The following is an 18,213-nucleotide window of genomic DNA, read 5'->3' on the forward strand; positions in this document are numbered from 1 at the left end:
CATTCTGTGCCTTCTAATGCCAAATTCTTCATTAAACTGAAGACGGGACAACCAAACATTTGGTAGGCCTACTGTCTTGTTTTTTTATATATGAAAATTAGCTTTGTTATCAAATAATTAATGAAGGAAATCTATACCTAATGTATTGGTTACATTTGTAGTTGAGATTAATTGTGAGGGTAATTATTTATCAGTTTTCGTAAAATGCTAATTATTCTGGATGGGGATTATGAATTTGACGCTTTAAGTGGTGCTTTTTCTCATATTGGAAGCAGTATTCTGATATCACAGACCGTATTGCATTTCACTGTCTTTGTGGTTAGTTTCACTTAGTCTAACTGTTTCGTCAAAGATACTGCTAAGTTACTGTGCCTGGAAAGGACTAAGTTTTCATCACTTCTCAGTGTTTGTCACACCAGGATGTTGACCTCTAGAGAGCTTTATACCACTGTGGAGCATATCACAACTGCATTTTTATCAGTTTGTGTTTTGAATAAAAGAGCTGGGGCTTTTAAGTAATAACCAATTTTGGTGCTTACTAGTGATTTTGCATTTAAAATGGCATGTTTATCCATCTGCGCTAATCAGTCCAGAAAGTGCCATTCTTAAAAATGCAGTCATCCTTAGGCTGCTATTATTGAGGTTGTATGTTGTCCTTCAGGTCCTGTCTGTAATAGTCTGTAAATGTCAGGTCCTGTCGAGATGTCTGTTTAAATTGTTCATGGTGTGTTAAAAACTTTGATGAAATATGATGGAGTTTGAAGTTACTAAAGGTTCCACTGAACCTTTAGTAACTAAGGTTCCACTGAACCTTTAGTAAGTAATTGGCTAATGCTTAGACTGCAAATAGTGCGAATAGTAACTTCTGTCCCCTAATTGAAGTGTGGAGAGGGGTGCAATGTGTGAGTGTATGCCCCTTCCGGACACACCATGCCACTCTCCGGCGACAACCTCATCTGTCCCAAGTTCCAGCCCAACATCTTCGACTCCTCCCGCTGCCACGACTGCCTGCGGCAGAAACACCTGCACACTGGCACAGACGCAGTGCCACAGGTGAGCCCTGGCGCGGACTTGAGCCAAGGACCACAGCCAGTGTTGGAGGAGAAGGATTTAAGCGCCAAGGTAAGAAACGAGAGAAAGGAGGGGTTAGGATTGCGTAACTGGACTTAACTCCATCATTCAGGATTCAGGCTAACTTATGTCACTGTGATAGGTGAGGCGGTTGTAGACATTGGAGATGAGGTGAAGATTAGAATGAATGATACATAAAGTTGTTGAAATGATGGATGCCACTGCTATGGTAACGTAATGATAAACTGTACCCTCAGAATGGGTGTTGTTCAGAACACAGTGACTTGATAAGAGAAAGAGGAGACCATTTTGTGCATAAACAGGTGTTTCCTTTGATGGCTTCTTTGAGAATGACCTCTCACATGCTAACCTCATGAATTAAGTTAGAACCGAAGCAGGGTGGAGCACCAAGAGAAAAAGAGAAGTGAGACAGAGAGAGACTAAGACCAGGGCTGTGGTGATTGTGTGCTGCTCCCATTATAAATTAATGAATGGAGATCATTTACTGCCCTTTTGGGAATCACGGGTAACACAATCCGCATCAGTAGAGAACAGAAAGCACTGGGTTTAGCCTACACACTGAATATCAGTGTGTAGGTCTGATCAAGAGAACTTTACATCTCAAACATTGATTATCAATTAATAATGTGGCTCCCTGATCTCAACCACGTAATCCAATTAAATGAAATGTGCTTACATTCAGTGGCACAGGTAGCAACACTAGCACTTTGTGGGAAAGAACATATGCTATCAAATATTATTTATATGGTGATTACATGTATTTTCTAAACTTAACCATGGAAGAACTTAACTGGCTAAACCAATGTGTTTGCAGTTAAGAATGAGCTAAGATGTTAAAGCAAAAAAAAAAAAAGAGGACTGCCATGAAATAGTGATGAGGAGAACCACCATCTAGGTTTGAATTACAGTAGGTAGGTTGAGTGTAACCCTAATCGAGTCAAAGACATGTATGAGTGTGTTAGCAATAGGTGTAGAAATAGTGGAAGACCCGGACAGAGGACTGTACCGCTGGAGGGTATATCTGAGGCTTCACTTAGGCTTGAACTTGGAAAAAGAAAAAGAAGATTTGTGCTTGGGTATTGTGCTTTTTTACTAAGATTTCTATTTTGTGTAATATGTATATAGTTTGAAGTTGTATTTCTTTTTCTTTTGCGGTACTCTGTGACCAATTTACTAGGCTACTGTACAATGGTTGACTGTGGCCAGGAATTCAACTTGCTCTTCCAATTACAAATAATTACAAATAATTCCTAAATATTGTTTCACATTCATCTGGTTATAAACAAACCATGAGCCAAGCTTTTAATTTCAAATACTCATGGGCCTGTTTGTCTAATGCTTATTCCTTGATGTTTGGTTGCTGACCTGACCTGCCAGGAGGACTCTGATGCCCAGTCCGTGGTAAGCAGCTACTGTGACGTCAGTGGAGGTCAGAGGGGCTATGAGGAGAACTCACTGCACATTCTGAGTCCTGACTGTCAACTCTGCCTCTGTGGTGACGGAGACGACGACGACGAAGACAGCACAGACAGGTATAAGGGGACCTTTTCTAAACACACACATTCAAACGGTTCACTAGTTAGATACATGAAGCTATAGTCATCCGCCTGGATGGAACCGTGTGTCTTGAAGTGCAAGTTTTTGCTTTAACAATTTTCTCTGCCTTCAGGAGTTTATAGGTGTGTTCATAAGTGTTATTATTTTAGCTTTGTGTTATTTGTTAATTACTGTACTCCACACTTTTTACTGCAGAAAGGCACTTCAGGTTGATTTTAACTAAACTGACTTGACTCGACTTTTCAAATCTGATTAATCCATTTGTGAAGAAGATATGCACCTACTTGTCAAACTTGACAAATCTGCCTTGTTCTTCCTAACTTCTCTTGTCAGTCAGGACTACTGTGACTATCCGGACTTCTTTTACTCAGCGAGTGCAGACGACGACGATCACCCTGTTTATCGGAGATCAGCTCACTCAAGCATGACCCGTTTGGACCCACCACCTCACAGGCCCAGCCCCCGGGCATGGATGGAGGAGTCCCGGAGCAGGGACAGCTTTGGTCAACACTCTGGTAGAGTACACCACTTAGCCAGTCTTTCAGATCGGATTACTGTCTGATGGATCATTCGATCTTTGCTGTCATCACTCACAATACTTGTGGTTCTGTTTGTAGAGTAACCGTGACTTCCATCTCTGTTTTGAACCGGCTTCTTGTCTTGTGTTGCATACGCATATCGATTGAGTTCTGTTGCTGACATACTTAAAAGCTATGAGGTAGACACACATTTTGAATCTTTCTTTTACCATAGTTGGCTCCAGAGATCGAGATCGAGAAAGCGGTTACTTCTCTCTTGGGAAGGCAGGAGGCAGCCGCTCATCCCGTGCCCAAAGTCCCCCAGGTCCTTACAGACATTCTGAGAGGGGGCATCCCATTCCAAACACTCGAAGTCCAGAGCCAAAGGACACCATCCCATTTCGAAACCCTGACCTGGGAGTGGCTTCACACAGACGGGGGTTTGAGTTACAAAACCAAGATTACCTAGAGGAGAGCCCTCCACCTGAACCAACTCCACTGGAACGAAGCATTGAAGTTGAGGCACAAGTTGGTCCCAGATCCCCAAGCCCTACTCCTTTCAAGCAGGCTGAATCTTTCGTCTCAAACCGCAGGGGTTTCAGTGGCTCCAACTCCAGAGCAAAGTCCCCACCAGCATACTCTTCATCTCAGCAACAGTCCAGGAGGGGCTCTAGCCTGTCTCGCTCTTCTTCTCCTGCTCGGGGTACTTCCTCATTCAAGCGGAGCGAGTCTGTAGCGTCACTGAATAGCCGGAGCTTCGGGTCGAGTGCTTTCACCCAAGGCCTCGATCAAAGATCTAGGAGTCCCTCCTCTCGGAATTCCTATGGAAGAGGTTTAGATTCGGGGGGTGCCCAGAAAAACTTTAAGTCAATCGCAAGCTCTGTGGGCTCAAAAGCTCTCTCCAGCTCTTACGCAGACCTGAGAGGGTCCTTGCGCAAGGCTGAGTCGACCACTTCTTTAGCTTCGCGGGGACTTACCAGTCGTAGTTCCTCTCCTTCTAGGAAGGGCTATGACACCCCTGGCCAATCAATGTTGCGTAAAAGTGAGACAAATGGAGTCCTTAGTGGCCATGGTCGTGATACAAGAAGTTCCTCACCTTCAAGAAGGGGCTATGATACCCCCAGCCAATCCATGCTTCGAAAGAGTGACACAAGAAGTTCCTCAAATGCTTATGGCATCGATAGAAGAAATGCATCGCCTACGAGAACAAGCTATGATCAAAAAGGCCAGTCTTTTTTACAGAAGACTGAGAAAAAGAACTCCTCATATAGACGTGATAGTCCCCCAACATCGAGAAAGGGCATGGACATTCCAAGACCATCTATAAAACACAAAAACGAGACTACAAGCTCCCTGAGTCGCAGTTCATCGCCTTCTAGAAAAGGTTATGACACTTCAAGCCAATCAGTACTGCGCTTTACTGAGACAAGTCGCCCAATACACTGCCAAGGCCATGATAGTCGTAGCCCTTCTCCCTCTAGAAGGGGCTATGACACCCCTTGCCAATCACTTCAACGAAAATCTGAGACTGACAGCTCCAGAATATCTGGCCGTAACAGTAGGAGTTCTTCCCCTTACAAAAGAGGCACTGACACCTCTAGCCAGTCAGCGCTGCAGAAGACAACGAGCTATGATTCTAGAACTAGCATCACTTCTTCATACACAAAAAAAACGGTGAACAGCCATGGAAGGTCAGATATGAATCCGTCTCCTGGTTCCTGGAGAGGTTCCTCTCGTTCACTCTGTAGTCCGCCAATCTCCCGTAGCCCCTCCCCTTCAAGGAAGATGTCGGAAAACAGGCCACTTGAACGTTCTCCGAGGCCATCCACTGCTGTCTTAGGAGATGGCAGAACTGGAAATAGAAGCAGCAGCAGCAGCAGGTATGTCACAGAATATCGTAGCCACACTCCAGAGGCAAGGAAGTCATCAGGCCAAAACCGCAGCCAGTCGCCCCAGATGCGCAGGCTCACTTCCTCCCAGAGTTCCATGGATTCCACTGAGTCTAGTCACCTCTCCGCGGGATCCACTGGATTCAACAAGGATGAGTATGCCATGATGGCCGACATCCCAAAGGTCAAGACAGTACTCCAAAGAGAGGGGCCAAACCGTCTGGGGAGACTTGAAAGCCACCATTCAGGAAAGGAGAGACTGTACAAACCAGCAAGGTAACTAAGGGAACGGAGGGGAGGGGAAACTTGATAAAAACCTGAATACATAAGGTGCCTCTCATGCAGCGTTTATACGTCCTCCCTTGCTCCTCGGGCCTCGATCCTCACTGATCTACATAAAGAATGATGGGGCGGCAACAAGGGATATTCTATCCCTTCTTCTATCTTTCTTTATGTAGATCAGTGAGGTTCGAGGCCCGAGGAGCGAGGGAGGATGTATAAACGCTGCATGAGAGGCACCCATAGTGTCTTATGTGTGTTTAAAATACTTAAGTAGTACCATTATGTGTTGTAGCCACTCCCATACCAAAAACTCCTTCAACAAATGGGATAGTGGAGGAGACCAACACGATGGAAGACTGACTCGGACACACTCCTCCACCTCTCTTCATTTGCAGGTGCGCTGTGTATGATAATGTAGACCGCCGAAACAGAGCTCACCATCTCTCCCTGCAGGTCTACCGGTCAAGCATGGCGGATAGAACAGGAGCCAAACAAACTTAACACTTGAGCTTGGCTCTGTAAGTTAAGCATAGCTTGACTGACACTGTTGGGAGGTCAATTGTTCCATTCCCTGGCTTTGTTGAAACATGTAGCCTTTTCACCGTAGTGCATTTTACTATCAGTGGCAGTGCAGGGACTATTTGTCTGAATTTTAATAGACCTTTACCTGAAAGACAAGAACACTCACCCTCCCACCCACTCACCGATCAACCTCACTAGAATTCTGCTAATTCACATGCAGTAGTAGGCTAATGTACTCAAAGGCCAGCAGTAATGTACTCTTTGCCCTTTAGAGAGCGTGTAGTCCAACTATGGAGGAGGAGGCACAACCATGGAAAGGACAGCAGAGGTCGCCAAGGCAAAGTCAGGTATAGGCTTCAATGTTTACATTTATTTATGTAAAGCAATATTCAGAATATTTTGCTGTATCTCATTCACAGTATCATCATATTATACCTGACGTGTGATTGTAGGCTATGTATGTTTTGATGTTTTAACACAGAGGACGTCCCAAGGCAGGCCCTCTGTGTACTTCTCACCAAGTGTGGAGAGTGCTGAGGAATCTCCCATTGAACAGGCATGTACAGCTTTAGTGCATACCATCAGAGATATCTAAAACCATTGCATGTTATAATTCAGATCTTTGCCAATGTTATTTCTAGGTAGGCTATAATAGAACAACATGCATGGGGGCATTACTGTGAAGATATTACACAATACTGGATCAGAGATCAACGGTTCAAAAACTGTAGCCACATAGATTGACTCTAGCTTGTGTCACATCCTGTGGGATGAGTGTCAGTGTTACACCCTGTGGATGCTGAATGAGAGCGCGCATTGTCAAATGTGGGTTGCCAGGGCACGCATTCCAAATTCCTGGGATCAGACCAAAAAAACGAGACGGGATTTACTTTGTCAGCAAAAGAAAAAAAGAAAAATACTTTAATGCTCTTTCGAACAGTTAATGTCACGTTTTCTCATTGTTTATTGTTTTGTTTAGAATAGTTACAATTATGTTTGTGTGGTAATTATTCAAGCCCTCAAAATAATATCACACCTGATTGGTTTGTGATTACTTGCCAGAGCGGCGACTGGAGACACGCCCAGGAAGTAGCTTACGAAGTAGAGTGAGGGTTACAATGAAACTTACTAAAGGAGTTGAGAAATCGATGGATTAAAGTTGCTAGGCTTTGGTTTTCTTATGTATTAGTGTTGGCTACATGAGTTCGAGCATGCTAACAAAGTAACATTGTAATAGTTGGAAATGGCGGGAGTCTATATCGTTGTAGCTAATGTTACATTAAGCAATATGCGCTTTAGCTGAACAAAATCAACAGGTAGCCAATATTGTTCTCGTGTTTACTTAACGTTGGACCTCGATACCAAATGGGAATACGTTGCTAATATTTCACTTTTCTTAACTCTTTTTCAACTCTCGGATTTACCCAAACATGACGGTAAGTTTGATATTTCGATGGCCACTATAAGAATGATTACTGTGTTTGAAAGCATGAGTAGGCTAGTGCATGTTAAAGTTGCGTGTAGATTACATTTGAAATTAAGATGCTTTTCGGTTATTGGGATGTGTCGTTCGTGTGATTCCGTGCGGTGTTGTGGCTTGCATATCATAAGAAATGTATGTTTGAAGGGTTAGCTGCTACCCCTAGGAAAATATAAGTTGTGGCAGGGCAAGTCCTGTGTTATTGACGCAACAATATGCAAGAGTATGCGGGTTAATCAGCCAAGGTATGCGAATTGTTTAGTAATCTGAGTCGTTTATCCGCTGCTAGAAACACATTTAGCTTGAATCATGTTGAAACACGATTTTCTTTTCTGAGTGACGATTTAACTTAACCCCCCCTGCATCTCAAATGAATAACGCCCATTCGTCTGCATTCAGGCTATCATCGGGTTCGAAAGAATGGTAAAATAATGGGAACGCTATAAAGTTATGTTTACACTAGCAGTTTGGTTAGGAGAAGACTTTCGTTCGTGTATCCAATGGTCTGATAATACGTGTCAAAAGTATTCGTTGCCGTCGCCTTAATCATGCTATCTGTTTCCAAAAACTGCCATGTTGCCTTGCTCAGCTGCCATTTCTGATCGATCATTTGAGGGGGAATGTGACGTGGGCAGTGAGTGTATGTTACTTTCAGTGAATATTTGGCAACTGATCCAAATCCCTTGTCTCTGGGCTATGCTCGGTAAACGTTGTCAGAAAGGTATGCAAACTCGATGTAGCCTAAATTATGTCTGGTAAAATAACGTGAACCGTGGGGATTGAGGGTCTGAGAAAAAAAACGAGGAATGCTTATTATAAATAGTTTCATAATCTTTATTCTCCATCAAAGTCTGAAAGTAGGTCTACCTACATCTAGGCATAGCCTACCTGTAGCTGCCTGCCTGTTTCTCTTTGCTCCTTTTGGTGCTGTTTTGACAGGCGTTTGTAAGGCTGAGGGTGTGGTTAGAGAAGCGTCAATGGCTGGCATAATCTGAGAGAAGAGACAGTAAAATCTTACTGCTTTTTTTTCTTAACAATTCCCCCAAGAGTTTACAGCAACACCCTCAGTTTAGACGGAATATAGTTCCTGTTTCAGCAAGTGCTCTCAAAGTTGGAGAATAGCCTGTTGACTTCTGTAAACTCATCTGGCTCTTAACTGCATGGTAGACAACATCTCTGATCATGAAAGTGATGTTGTTACTGATGGCATCATTGCATCCTTCAGAGTCCTCAGTGTTGTGCATTGTTGTGCATGAATACATTCTGTGTTCAGGACACACACACACACACACACACACACACACTCTCTCTCTCTCTCTCTCTCTCTCTCTCTCTCTCTCTCTCTCTCTCTCTCTCTCTCGCTTCCTGCCACTTTTCACACTTCACAGTTTTGTCTTGCTTACAGTGCTAACTAACGCCCAGTGAAAAGTTGACATGCACCCACCCACCAACCCACATATGTTCACAAATGGACACAGCTGTCCATGCTTGTTTTTGTTTGTTTGGATTGTTTTGACGTTCTTGAAGTGGTGTCTGTCTGCCTCTGCACGCCAATTAAGTGTTTTTGACTCAAGTTACTAGGTTCTTTGACTGTAAATGTCTTTGACTGACTTTAAAACCTGAGAATGCCCTCTTTGCTCCCACAGCCTGACCTCCTGAACTTCAAAAAGGGATGGATGTCAAAACTGGACGAGAATGGAGAGGTACCGATTCTTGTTGTTTATCTTTCAGTCTGCTCTCTACTCAATCATATGCTTATGTTCCTCTCCTCTTTCTTTTTGCTCATGCTTTCTATCTTCTTTCCCTTCCCTTCCATCTCCCATTCCTGGAATTGAGAAGGGCTGTTAGTAAAATGATAGCCTCAGGCTCTCCCTGTGTCTGCCTTATTGCCACCTGCCGTCCGAGCAGGTGTGTATGCAGGTTGGCTATGCAAGAGTGAAATGTTCGACGTTGTTACTGTGGGTGGCTAAGGAGCTAGGAGTGTCCACTGGGGGGGGGGGGGGGATATGTCTTAACAACTCTTTCCCTAAGAAACCCCCTTAGATTTTAATAAGCAAGGTGCAGCCTGCTGCCCACAGTGACAAGTTATTAGAAAGGAGAAAGCGCATAGTGCACTTATTCTGCTATTCTGCTATTCATAATGCAAGTATTCTTGCTACAAGTATCATTTCAGCAACATAACCATGATCTGAGTTTCTGGTTTCAACTGCTGTATGTGTCTTGTGTTCACAGTGGAAGAAACATTGGTTTGTTTTGACTGACGCTGGCCTAAGGTACTACAGGGATTCTGGAGCAGAAGAGGTAGGATGTTCACCATTGCATTGTTACCTGAATTCCTTTGGTCTGGAGAATTCCATTTCCCATATCTTATGGAGTTAGCACTGGTCATTTAGAGGTTTAGTGGCTAGCATAGGCTATAATTTCAGTCTATGTGCAATATTATGACATGCAGAAAGATGACCTGGACGGGGAGGTTGACCTGAAGTCCTGTGTGAAAGTGTCAGAGTATGACGTGGAGAAGAACTATGGTTTCCAGATTCATGTGAGGATACTCTTCTTATTTATGTATTTTGTTTTTGGTCTAAAGGTGAATTAATGAATGCATGAATTTAAATGCAATATCAAGACACTTGCAGTGCATTTCAATGTGTTCAGGGCGCAAATAAGGAAGTGAAATAGATCATTACTATGCATGAGTCAGCTTTTTAAAAGATATCTTGAGAATAATTAACTGGCAAATAATATAATTGGTCTAATGTTTATTTAACAAACTCACTGTTAGTCTTGAACACCCCCTCCACCAGCAATCCACTAACCCACCCCTCTTCCCACTTTCCTTCCTTGTCTGGGCTCCACCTCCCATTCCCGTTCTCCACCCTTGCGATCTCCTTGTGCTTTCCTTCTGGCAGACCCGAGAGGCAGTGATCACACTGTCAGCCATGACAGCCGGGATCAGGAGGAACTGGATCGAAGTCCTGAGGAAGAGCGTGCGTCCTAGTAGCTCACCTGACCTCACACAGTAAGTCTTTACCATGACATTTCCTTGTAGCTCACCTGGCCTCAGAGTGAGTCTTTTCCGTGACCTTTCCTTATAGCTCACCCTCACCTTTTATATGCCTGTCCAACCTTCAAAACTATTTCCTCAGGCTCCAACAACCTTTCCTTTTTTACCAGGTCTTTTTCCATTTGGTTTCCTCCATATTTGTTTTTCTAAACTCTCTCTCAGTCTCCAATCTTCCTTAGTTTCCTTGTTCTCCTCTTTCATTATTTGATTACCGCCACATTCCACATTCTCCTTAATTAGATGTTGTGTTTCTTCTCCCTGACACACTTGTTTCTCTTCCGTATGTTGTCATTTCTGCCCATTCTCCGTAACGATTTTTCTTGTTCCTGGACTGTGCAGGAAAAGCAACCCTTCCTGCCTTGTGACTCACCTGTCTGTGTTTGTGCAGGCAGTGAGTGTGCACGTTTGGCAGCCACACAGTCACCTCCAAGTCATTCCCTCTCGCTCTGTCTTTCCCTGTTCCCCAGGCTGCCCGACAGCAACAGTGATAAGGAGAACTCGCACACACGCTCCTTATCCTTGGCGCGTCGCCACCACTCCCAGTCCCAGCTCCACGCGGACACCGGCTCCTCGGGGTCCGCCCAGCGCCGGTGTGACTATGTGGAGCTGTCTCGGGTCAGCGGCCCGGGGTCGAGCGCCCAGAGGGAGTCCGGCGAGGGCCAGGTGCGGGACAGCGGCTCCAGCCGCGAGGAGGAGCAACAGCGGGAGTCTAGCACCCGCCAGTGGGAGGCTATCATCATGTCCGGCAAGGGCCCTGGCGGCGACGGCCGGCTGAGGATCGAGGAGGAGATCGAGAGGAAGTGGGCCGAGTTCGAGCGGCTGCCGCTGAAGGAGATGCGCTCGTTGCCGGCGACGATGGGCTCGCGGGCGAGCTCGGGCCCACTGGCTAGTGAGGCGCTACAGAGGGAGGTAGTGTGTGGAGATGATTTTTCAATTTGCAAACGCAAATTAACAAATTCATCTGCTAGTTGACAGCAAAGAGTGTGGATGTAGACTAACTGTGTGGATGTAGACTAACTGGTGTGAGTGTGTGTGTGTGTGTGTGTGCAGTCATTATTCCCTGAAAGAATATAAAAGGGCAAAATGCAGAAATGTGGTGTTTTGTGTCCCTGGGTGAATGTCACCAGGATACAATCCCATCATTTCTGTGTTGGACCTTCAAACTGACTTAAAGGGAACTTTGATGATATGGGCTTGCTATGGGGACTGTCAAGAAGTGTGTTTTTACATTTGGAAGCACATTTTTATAAGCAAAGTGACCTGAGACAGCACTGAAGTAGATGTCTGTGAAGGTTGCACCAGTTTGATGGTGCTAGCAGGTTAAACTCACTGCAGTGAGAGTCCCCATGTGTGAGTTGCCATGGTAGTTAGCAGCAGCTCGTTTTCTCTTTTCTTTTACCAAGACTGTTGGCATGTAGCAAAACCTCAGTCACATGGGCCCTTTGTGCATCGCTAGCATACTGGGAGGACGGTGATGGAACCTAATCTGAAGTCTGAATGCACAAGGGGCCCCTTTGACTGAACATACAATCACATGCGCTTGGCCTTGCTTTGCACCGATGCATCAGCACATAGGCTAAGAGCCTCCCCTACAGAGTGCTTTACCCCTGTCCGTCTCCCCTGCTTCCTTCTTCCCCATCTCAGGTGGCGTCTCTGAGGCAACAGCTCGAGCATCTGAAGAAGGGGGGCGAGGGAGGGGGGGTAGGGGGACGAGAGACAGGGCGAAAAGAGGAGAGAGGAGGAAGAGGTGGCAGCAGCAGTGGCGGCGGCGGTGGTGCGGGCGCTGGCACCGGGGGTGAGTGTGGGCCACTGGCCCCGTGTGGGCGAAGCCTGCGGGCGATGGAGCTGGCCCATGGGCACGCCCTGGAGGAGCTGCAGAGGCAGCACGCACGGGAGATCCAGCAGATGCAGCAGGAGAGGGACCGGCTCCTCCAGGAGGAGACCCAGGCCACGGAGAAAGGTAACCAACCCCACCACACCAAAACACTGGGGACCCCTCGGTGTGTGTGTGTGTGTGTGTGTGTGTGTGTGTGTGTGTGTGTGTGTGTGTGTGTGTGTGTGTGTGTGTGTGTGTGTGTGTGTGTGTGTGTGTGTGTGTGTGTGTGTGTGTGTGTGTGTGTGTGTGTGTGTGTGTGTGTGTGTGTGTGTGTGTGTGTGTGTGTGTGTGTGTGTGGTGTCATATGGAATTGGTTGGAATGTGTGCATGGCCTTGCAAAATCAGATCATCTGACATTGTTTCATGTTCCAACGTCTCTTCCTTGATAAAGATATTGATCAAAGCTGTGATCGATAAGGGAAAGGCAAAATAGAATGAAATGATGACTTACCGGTATTGATAAGGGCCGGCCATTCAGGATGGATCTGTTTGTCTTCATGGCTACAAGTCATGTGTGTTTTTTCTATTAGTATTCATAACTGAAGGCAGATGTGTGTGCAGAATGACCAGTAGAGAAAAAGGGAAGGGAAACTTGTGGCAGTGAGCAGATAACCAACTCTGAAGCCTTGGGCCAGAGACACAGTCTGAAGCTGTTTTTCACAGGACCTTTTGCCCTAGTAATGAGGGATGGCTATTCTACTTGGTCGTAGACAACTGACCCTCTGTGTATTTGCTTCCCTATAATCTCATCAGCCATGGAGATCCTCAAGAAGGCCCACAGAGAGGAGCTGGAGCGTGAGCTGGAAAAGGCTCGCAGGCTGGGCTCTGCTGGGACGGACACACAGGCCCTGACCACGCAACAGCGGTCAGTGGTCACTCCACTCTCGAACACAGGACACATTGTGTCTTTTTTTAAAATCCTCTGTCTTTCCTTGTTTATTTAACACCTGACACATTTCTCACTCTCCCCCACCCTACACACACACACATTTACACATGGGTACACAGTACATACAACCTTCGAAAGTTTAATTCCACATTCTGGCTTATGTAACACTATCAGTATTCTTAGCTGTGGCCAGATTTGGTGTTTTACCTTGAGGTCGAGCTGATGTGTAAGAGCCTGTATGCATTGCATACATAGCACTACACTCAAGGCCATTGGGGTTTTCAAACCGGCCCTGCACTCACAGAGCCGCTCAGTCTCTGCCATAAAGACTTCTTTCTAATGAAAGGTTATTACAGCAGTCAGCATGTACTCCAAGAATGCAGACCCATTGGTAATGGATTACCTCCCATAAATTCCTGATAGTGGTTGTAGTGCTTTTAGTGTTGTAGGGCCACGTCATTCTGCAAGTTAATAATATATCAGAAGTAATCAGTGAAATGTCAACAGGAAATGTAGGCAGATGTATATCCTGTCCTGGTGTTCATGTATTGTACACATCATGGTGAAAGATTCCTGTGTGTATTACATTTACATTACTTTACATTTATTCATCTAGCAGATACTGTTGTCCAAAGTGACTTACATACAGTATGTCGACTATATTACAAGAGATTACCTTTTCCCCCAAGCAACGCTAGCCCAGCTCATTAACCTCTACACTTTAATGTTGCTGTGTGTGTGCGGCTGTGCGCATTGGGTGGAGTCACATGGGTGTATAGTAATGCATGTTTATGTTCATTTATGTCTTTGGCTTTGGCCTGTGAGGGTTCAATCTTTCAGAAAGCCACCTTTAGAATATTAAAAGAACTGTATATGCCTGCTGTTCCAGATATTACGTGAACAAAATATGTGATTTAATCCAATTTGGTCAGCAACAGATAAAGTCCACCTTGGGCCCTGGAGGCAAATAAGACCATGAGGTGTTGGAAGTAACTGCCCTACAACAAAATCAGATTACCTCAAGCATTTATAGGGGCCTTGTTTGTTTGGAGAAATTCAGAGAATTTAATTAACATTTAAGTCAACGGCACATGTATAATCATGGCTTTGCAATTTTCAGCATTGGTCTAAGTGTTTTTCCAAATGAAAGTCACAAGATACAGTATTTTTGTGTCTGTTAGACTAAGCGGTGTAATGAAATTTGATTCAGCTGTAAGAATGACAATTTAGTTGGCTATTCTAAATTAGAGCTTCAAGGGCAACATCAAAGTGTTTGTCCAAATAAAGTTAAACGATATTTGTCCACCTTTTTGTTTCATCTATAGTAATGAAATGTGTTTGACTCGTTCAAAATGGAGGAAAACATGAAACTGGTGAAGGTGATATTTGTTTGCCAACATGAATGTAGCTATACCACATGTCACTGACATGGATTTTCATATTGTATGCACGCAACGCATACTTTGTTTTTTTGCTCATTTGAGTGTGCATGCGTGTTCCCCCAGGGCAGAGACGGCTGCGCTGCAGCGGGAGCTTCAGGGTCTCTCGGAGCGCTACTCTCAGAAGTGCCTGGAGCTGAACCGTGTGGCGCAGAGTATTGAAGAGCGCGAACGGGAAGCCAGCCGCAAAGAGCGAGAGATGCAGGTGCTCAAGCAGGAGAACCAGGTGAGCAGGGACGACTGGAATTGGTTTGGTTGGTGGTTTTCTAAGAACAAATGAATACACATTATTAGCAAGGGCTGACTACACATGGAATGCTGATCTGCGTGGAGGAGATTTTGTTTGGTTTCGTGTTCAGCCATACCTGCAGAAAGTCGTAATTTGCTGTTGGCTGTGAATTTTGTTTTGCACTGTGTACAGAAATCTGTGAGGCGTAGCTGACACTGTGCCATAGCAACTCTGCAAGTCCCATTTTCCCCCACTCAGCAAGGCTTCCTGTCTTCAGAACACACACACACACACACACACACACACACACACACACACACACTCAGCAAGGCTTACTCTCTGTAGTAGAACAAGTCTACTTCCCCTTACTCTGCAGGGCTCAATACATTGCGTGGCTGACCATGTGCACTCTTTCTGTCCTCCTCAGGACCTGCAGGCGCGCCTCACCCAGGAGGTCGGCCGCATGCGCTCCTTTGTCACAGGCCAGGGGATGGAGGGCATCGCCGACACCCACAGAGAAAGGAAATCCTGTGAGCTGGAGGTAGGTGTTTAAAAAACGCTCTAAGAACGCACCTAAGCAACAGAAGGGTTGGCAGTACTGCTAAAAATACTGATTTTGACACTGATTCACCCCAAACGCCTCCACGCCCCAAGTCAGAGCTGTTGTGATGAGAGAGATAAGGTGGCTTGCGTGAGCTGAGCATGTGGTTTAGAACACCACTGTTTTAATGTTCTATACATACTTCTTCCTGGAAACTAATACCAATTCTAGTTTCAGTTTGTTTACACTGAATGACAGAGTAAAGGGCCGTTCACACCAAGAACGATAACGATAACTAAAAACAAATATCGCTCTCGTTAATATGAATGACAACGTTCACACATAAACTATAACGATAACATGAAGAACGATATCGTTGCTGATCACTTTCAGAGCGATAAAAAGCTAACAGCCAATCAGAACCCAAAATATTCTAGCCATCACATTCATTAACACGAGGAGAGACTTTTCTTATCGTTGGCCAGTGTGGACGCTTTTATCGTTATCGTTATCGTTCTTGGTGTGAACAGCCCTTAAGGGTTTGCTCCTGTCCATCTGTTGTTCTAATTTCTTATTGCTCAATTTTATTTACAGGTGCTCCTGAGAGTAAAGGAAAATGAGGTGCAGTACTTGCAGAAGGAGATAAACTGCCTGAGGAATGAACTGCAGTGTCTTAACTCGGTACTATTTTTCTCACTATCACATCCATATCCACATATGTGTGTTTACATTTGTTTTTGTTCGTGGGAAACATTAGTGATGTGCAGATGTTAAGACAACAACAACAAAAAAAAAACATCCCTGCATAACTCACTCACTCACTGCTCCCTAGGAGAAGCGTTCGGCTTGTGAGCGTTATAAGGAGGTGCACGAGGAGCTGAGCGGCATGAAGAGCAGGAGTGAGCGGGAGATCCAGAGCCTCCGGGAGCACCTGAAGCTGGCCATGGCTGCCCTACAAGAGGGCCAGCAGCTTGGCAACAGCCTGGAGCACTGATGTCCTGAAGCTCCTCGAAAACAGGATGGGTACGTTTCCAAAAAGTATCCTCCGCAAAGCTTCTTCATTATTTCTCATTTAAAAAAAAAAAAAAATGGCCGGGTTTCCCAGATTTGTTAAGAAGCCCTTAAGTGCTAAGAACTTCTTAGGAGCGTTCTTAGAACGTTCTTAGAGCGCTCCCAAGAAGTTCTTAGCACTTAAGAGCTTCTTAACGAATCTGGGAAACCCGGCCAATGTCTGTGTCTGAAAGGCACAGTCCTTTATTAATTCATCATATTTGCTGTGTGTCCAGTGTTTGCACTAGGAAAAGACTAGTGTTTGGGGACAGTCTAGGCTCTGAATGGTGGTGCCAGTGCTATGGGTGGTGCTTCTAGAGCAAAGGAGTGATGTAGACTACACAGCCAGACACCTAATTCAAACTTAAAACTTCTGACTCGCTTAGGAAATGGGTGTAGCGGTCTGTGGCGAGCATGTCTTGTGTGCCAGGGACTTGGGTTTACTCACTGCACAGTGCACACCAATACCCACCCGGTACCTTTACACTTACATTATGTAAATAGGATGACCATCGTTTATTTATTTGCAATTTGTTAAATTTTGTTTGGCCTGACTAGCCAGACCCACATCAAGATGTAGGGTCTGGGGACTCAACATAGTAGGGCTCAATCGGAGTAGAGGGATAAACGGTTGTCTTTCAAATCCCCTCTCCACGCAATAGGATAGCGCTAAACGAATCATCTTTTCAAGTAGCAGGATGCTTAACGGTTGCAACTTCTGGTCGCAGGTCAGTCATCATTATGTTAAGCCCGCCTACCGACTCTATACACGATGTGATTGGTCCGGCCGTTGTTGAAATTGGCCAACTCCCAAGTCAACGGAGAGTTGCTAGACTACTCCGGCAGCAAATTAGATTTGCTGCCGCTAGGGGCGTTTAGATTTCTAGGCTACATTTTGTATGCAATGAACTGAAAATACATGACTAAATCTGTATTATCTTTTTTTGCAGGCAAGAGCATGCTGTTTAAATGGAAACCGAAACCTTGAAGACATTATTCACTGGCAATGCGGATGCTGCAAGTGCCTTTGCTTTCCAAATCAGCCACTCATCTGCAAAGACTCGTCAGTTGATCAGTCATACACTGGGTTGCCCAAAAATGCACTTTTTTTACAAAAGAAAAATAAATTGTGTGTGTGTGTATGTATGTGTGAATGCTTGCCTGCATTTGCACGTTTGAGAGTAAGTGAACAGTGGATGGAGTCCCAACTCAAATGTGGCACATGTGACACACAAACTGGACTATACTGGATTTCCCCCTTGTCCTCATCTGATTTGACTGCATGCTGGTCTAGCTGTGTATGATCGACAGAAGACCACAAGATTCTAAGGACCTAAGATTCTCTGTGGAAACATTTCACACAAAATGTATCTCCTAGACATTGTTTCCATACTTGACACAAAGTATTTTGATCAGAAATAGCGACCGAGACTCTTTTTAAATGCTCTATTTTAAGAATAGCTTAAAAGCGGAGGACCATTATCAGCTCCTTCCATCGTGCTTTCTTGCTGGGTCTCTTTAGATGAAGTGACTTCCTACAAAATAATTACCTGAGAAGCCAAATACAGACATTTGCTGTCAAGGCCCTTTGCTTATTTATGTGCTCTTTTTGAACTTTTGTAGATCTGTATGTACTTTTTGTGCACGTAATGATCTATGTCTCTTTGGTCATTTGATGTCAAAGGTCCACATTTCAAGCAGAGGTCATACTGTGGCAAACATTTACAACATGTTGCCAGGTCCTCTCTTTGCCTCTCCATGTTGTGTGTGGGTGTACGTTTTGTG

The 18,213-nt window shown here is 44.9% G+C and overlaps 1 protein-coding gene across 1 annotated transcript; it reads left to right on the forward strand.

Moving 5' to 3' along the window:
• The first annotated feature begins 6,953 nt into the window (after window positions 1-6,953).
• Window positions 6,954-17,551, forward strand: triobpb (TRIO and F-actin binding protein b). Its single transcript, XM_062530922.1, has 13 exons — window positions 6,954-7,296; window positions 8,987-9,043; window positions 9,573-9,641; window positions 9,793-9,882; window positions 10,250-10,359; window positions 10,872-11,313; window positions 12,049-12,364; window positions 13,034-13,145; window positions 14,675-14,834; window positions 15,265-15,378; window positions 15,973-16,059; window positions 16,211-16,401; window positions 17,379-17,551. Exons 1-12 carry the CDS (start codon window positions 7,291-7,293, stop codon window positions 16,370-16,372), a joined length of 1,725 nt encoding a protein of 574 aa, XP_062386906.1. The 5' UTR covers window positions 6,954-7,290; the 3' UTR covers window positions 16,373-16,401; window positions 17,379-17,551.
• The last annotated feature ends 662 nt before the right edge of the window (window positions 17,552-18,213 follow it).

Source organism: Sardina pilchardus, chromosome 3 (assembly GCF_963854185.1).
Source record: "Sardina pilchardus chromosome 3, fSarPil1.1, whole genome shotgun sequence".
NCBI lineage: Eukaryota > Metazoa > Chordata > Actinopteri > Clupeiformes > Clupeidae > Sardina > Sardina pilchardus.

What these genes read in the sequence shown, in the direction of transcription:
- triobpb (XM_062530922.1), top strand. An exon ending in AACTGGACGAGAATGGAGAG is followed by an intron (nt 9,044 to 9,572) that starts GTACCGATTCTT and finishes TTGTGTTCACAG; the next exon opens with TGGAAGAAACATTGGTTTGT. An exon ending in GTGAGGCGCTACAGAGGGAG is followed by an intron (nt 11,314 to 12,048) that starts GTAGTGTGTGGA and finishes TCCCCATCTCAG; the next exon opens with GTGGCGTCTCTGAGGCAACA.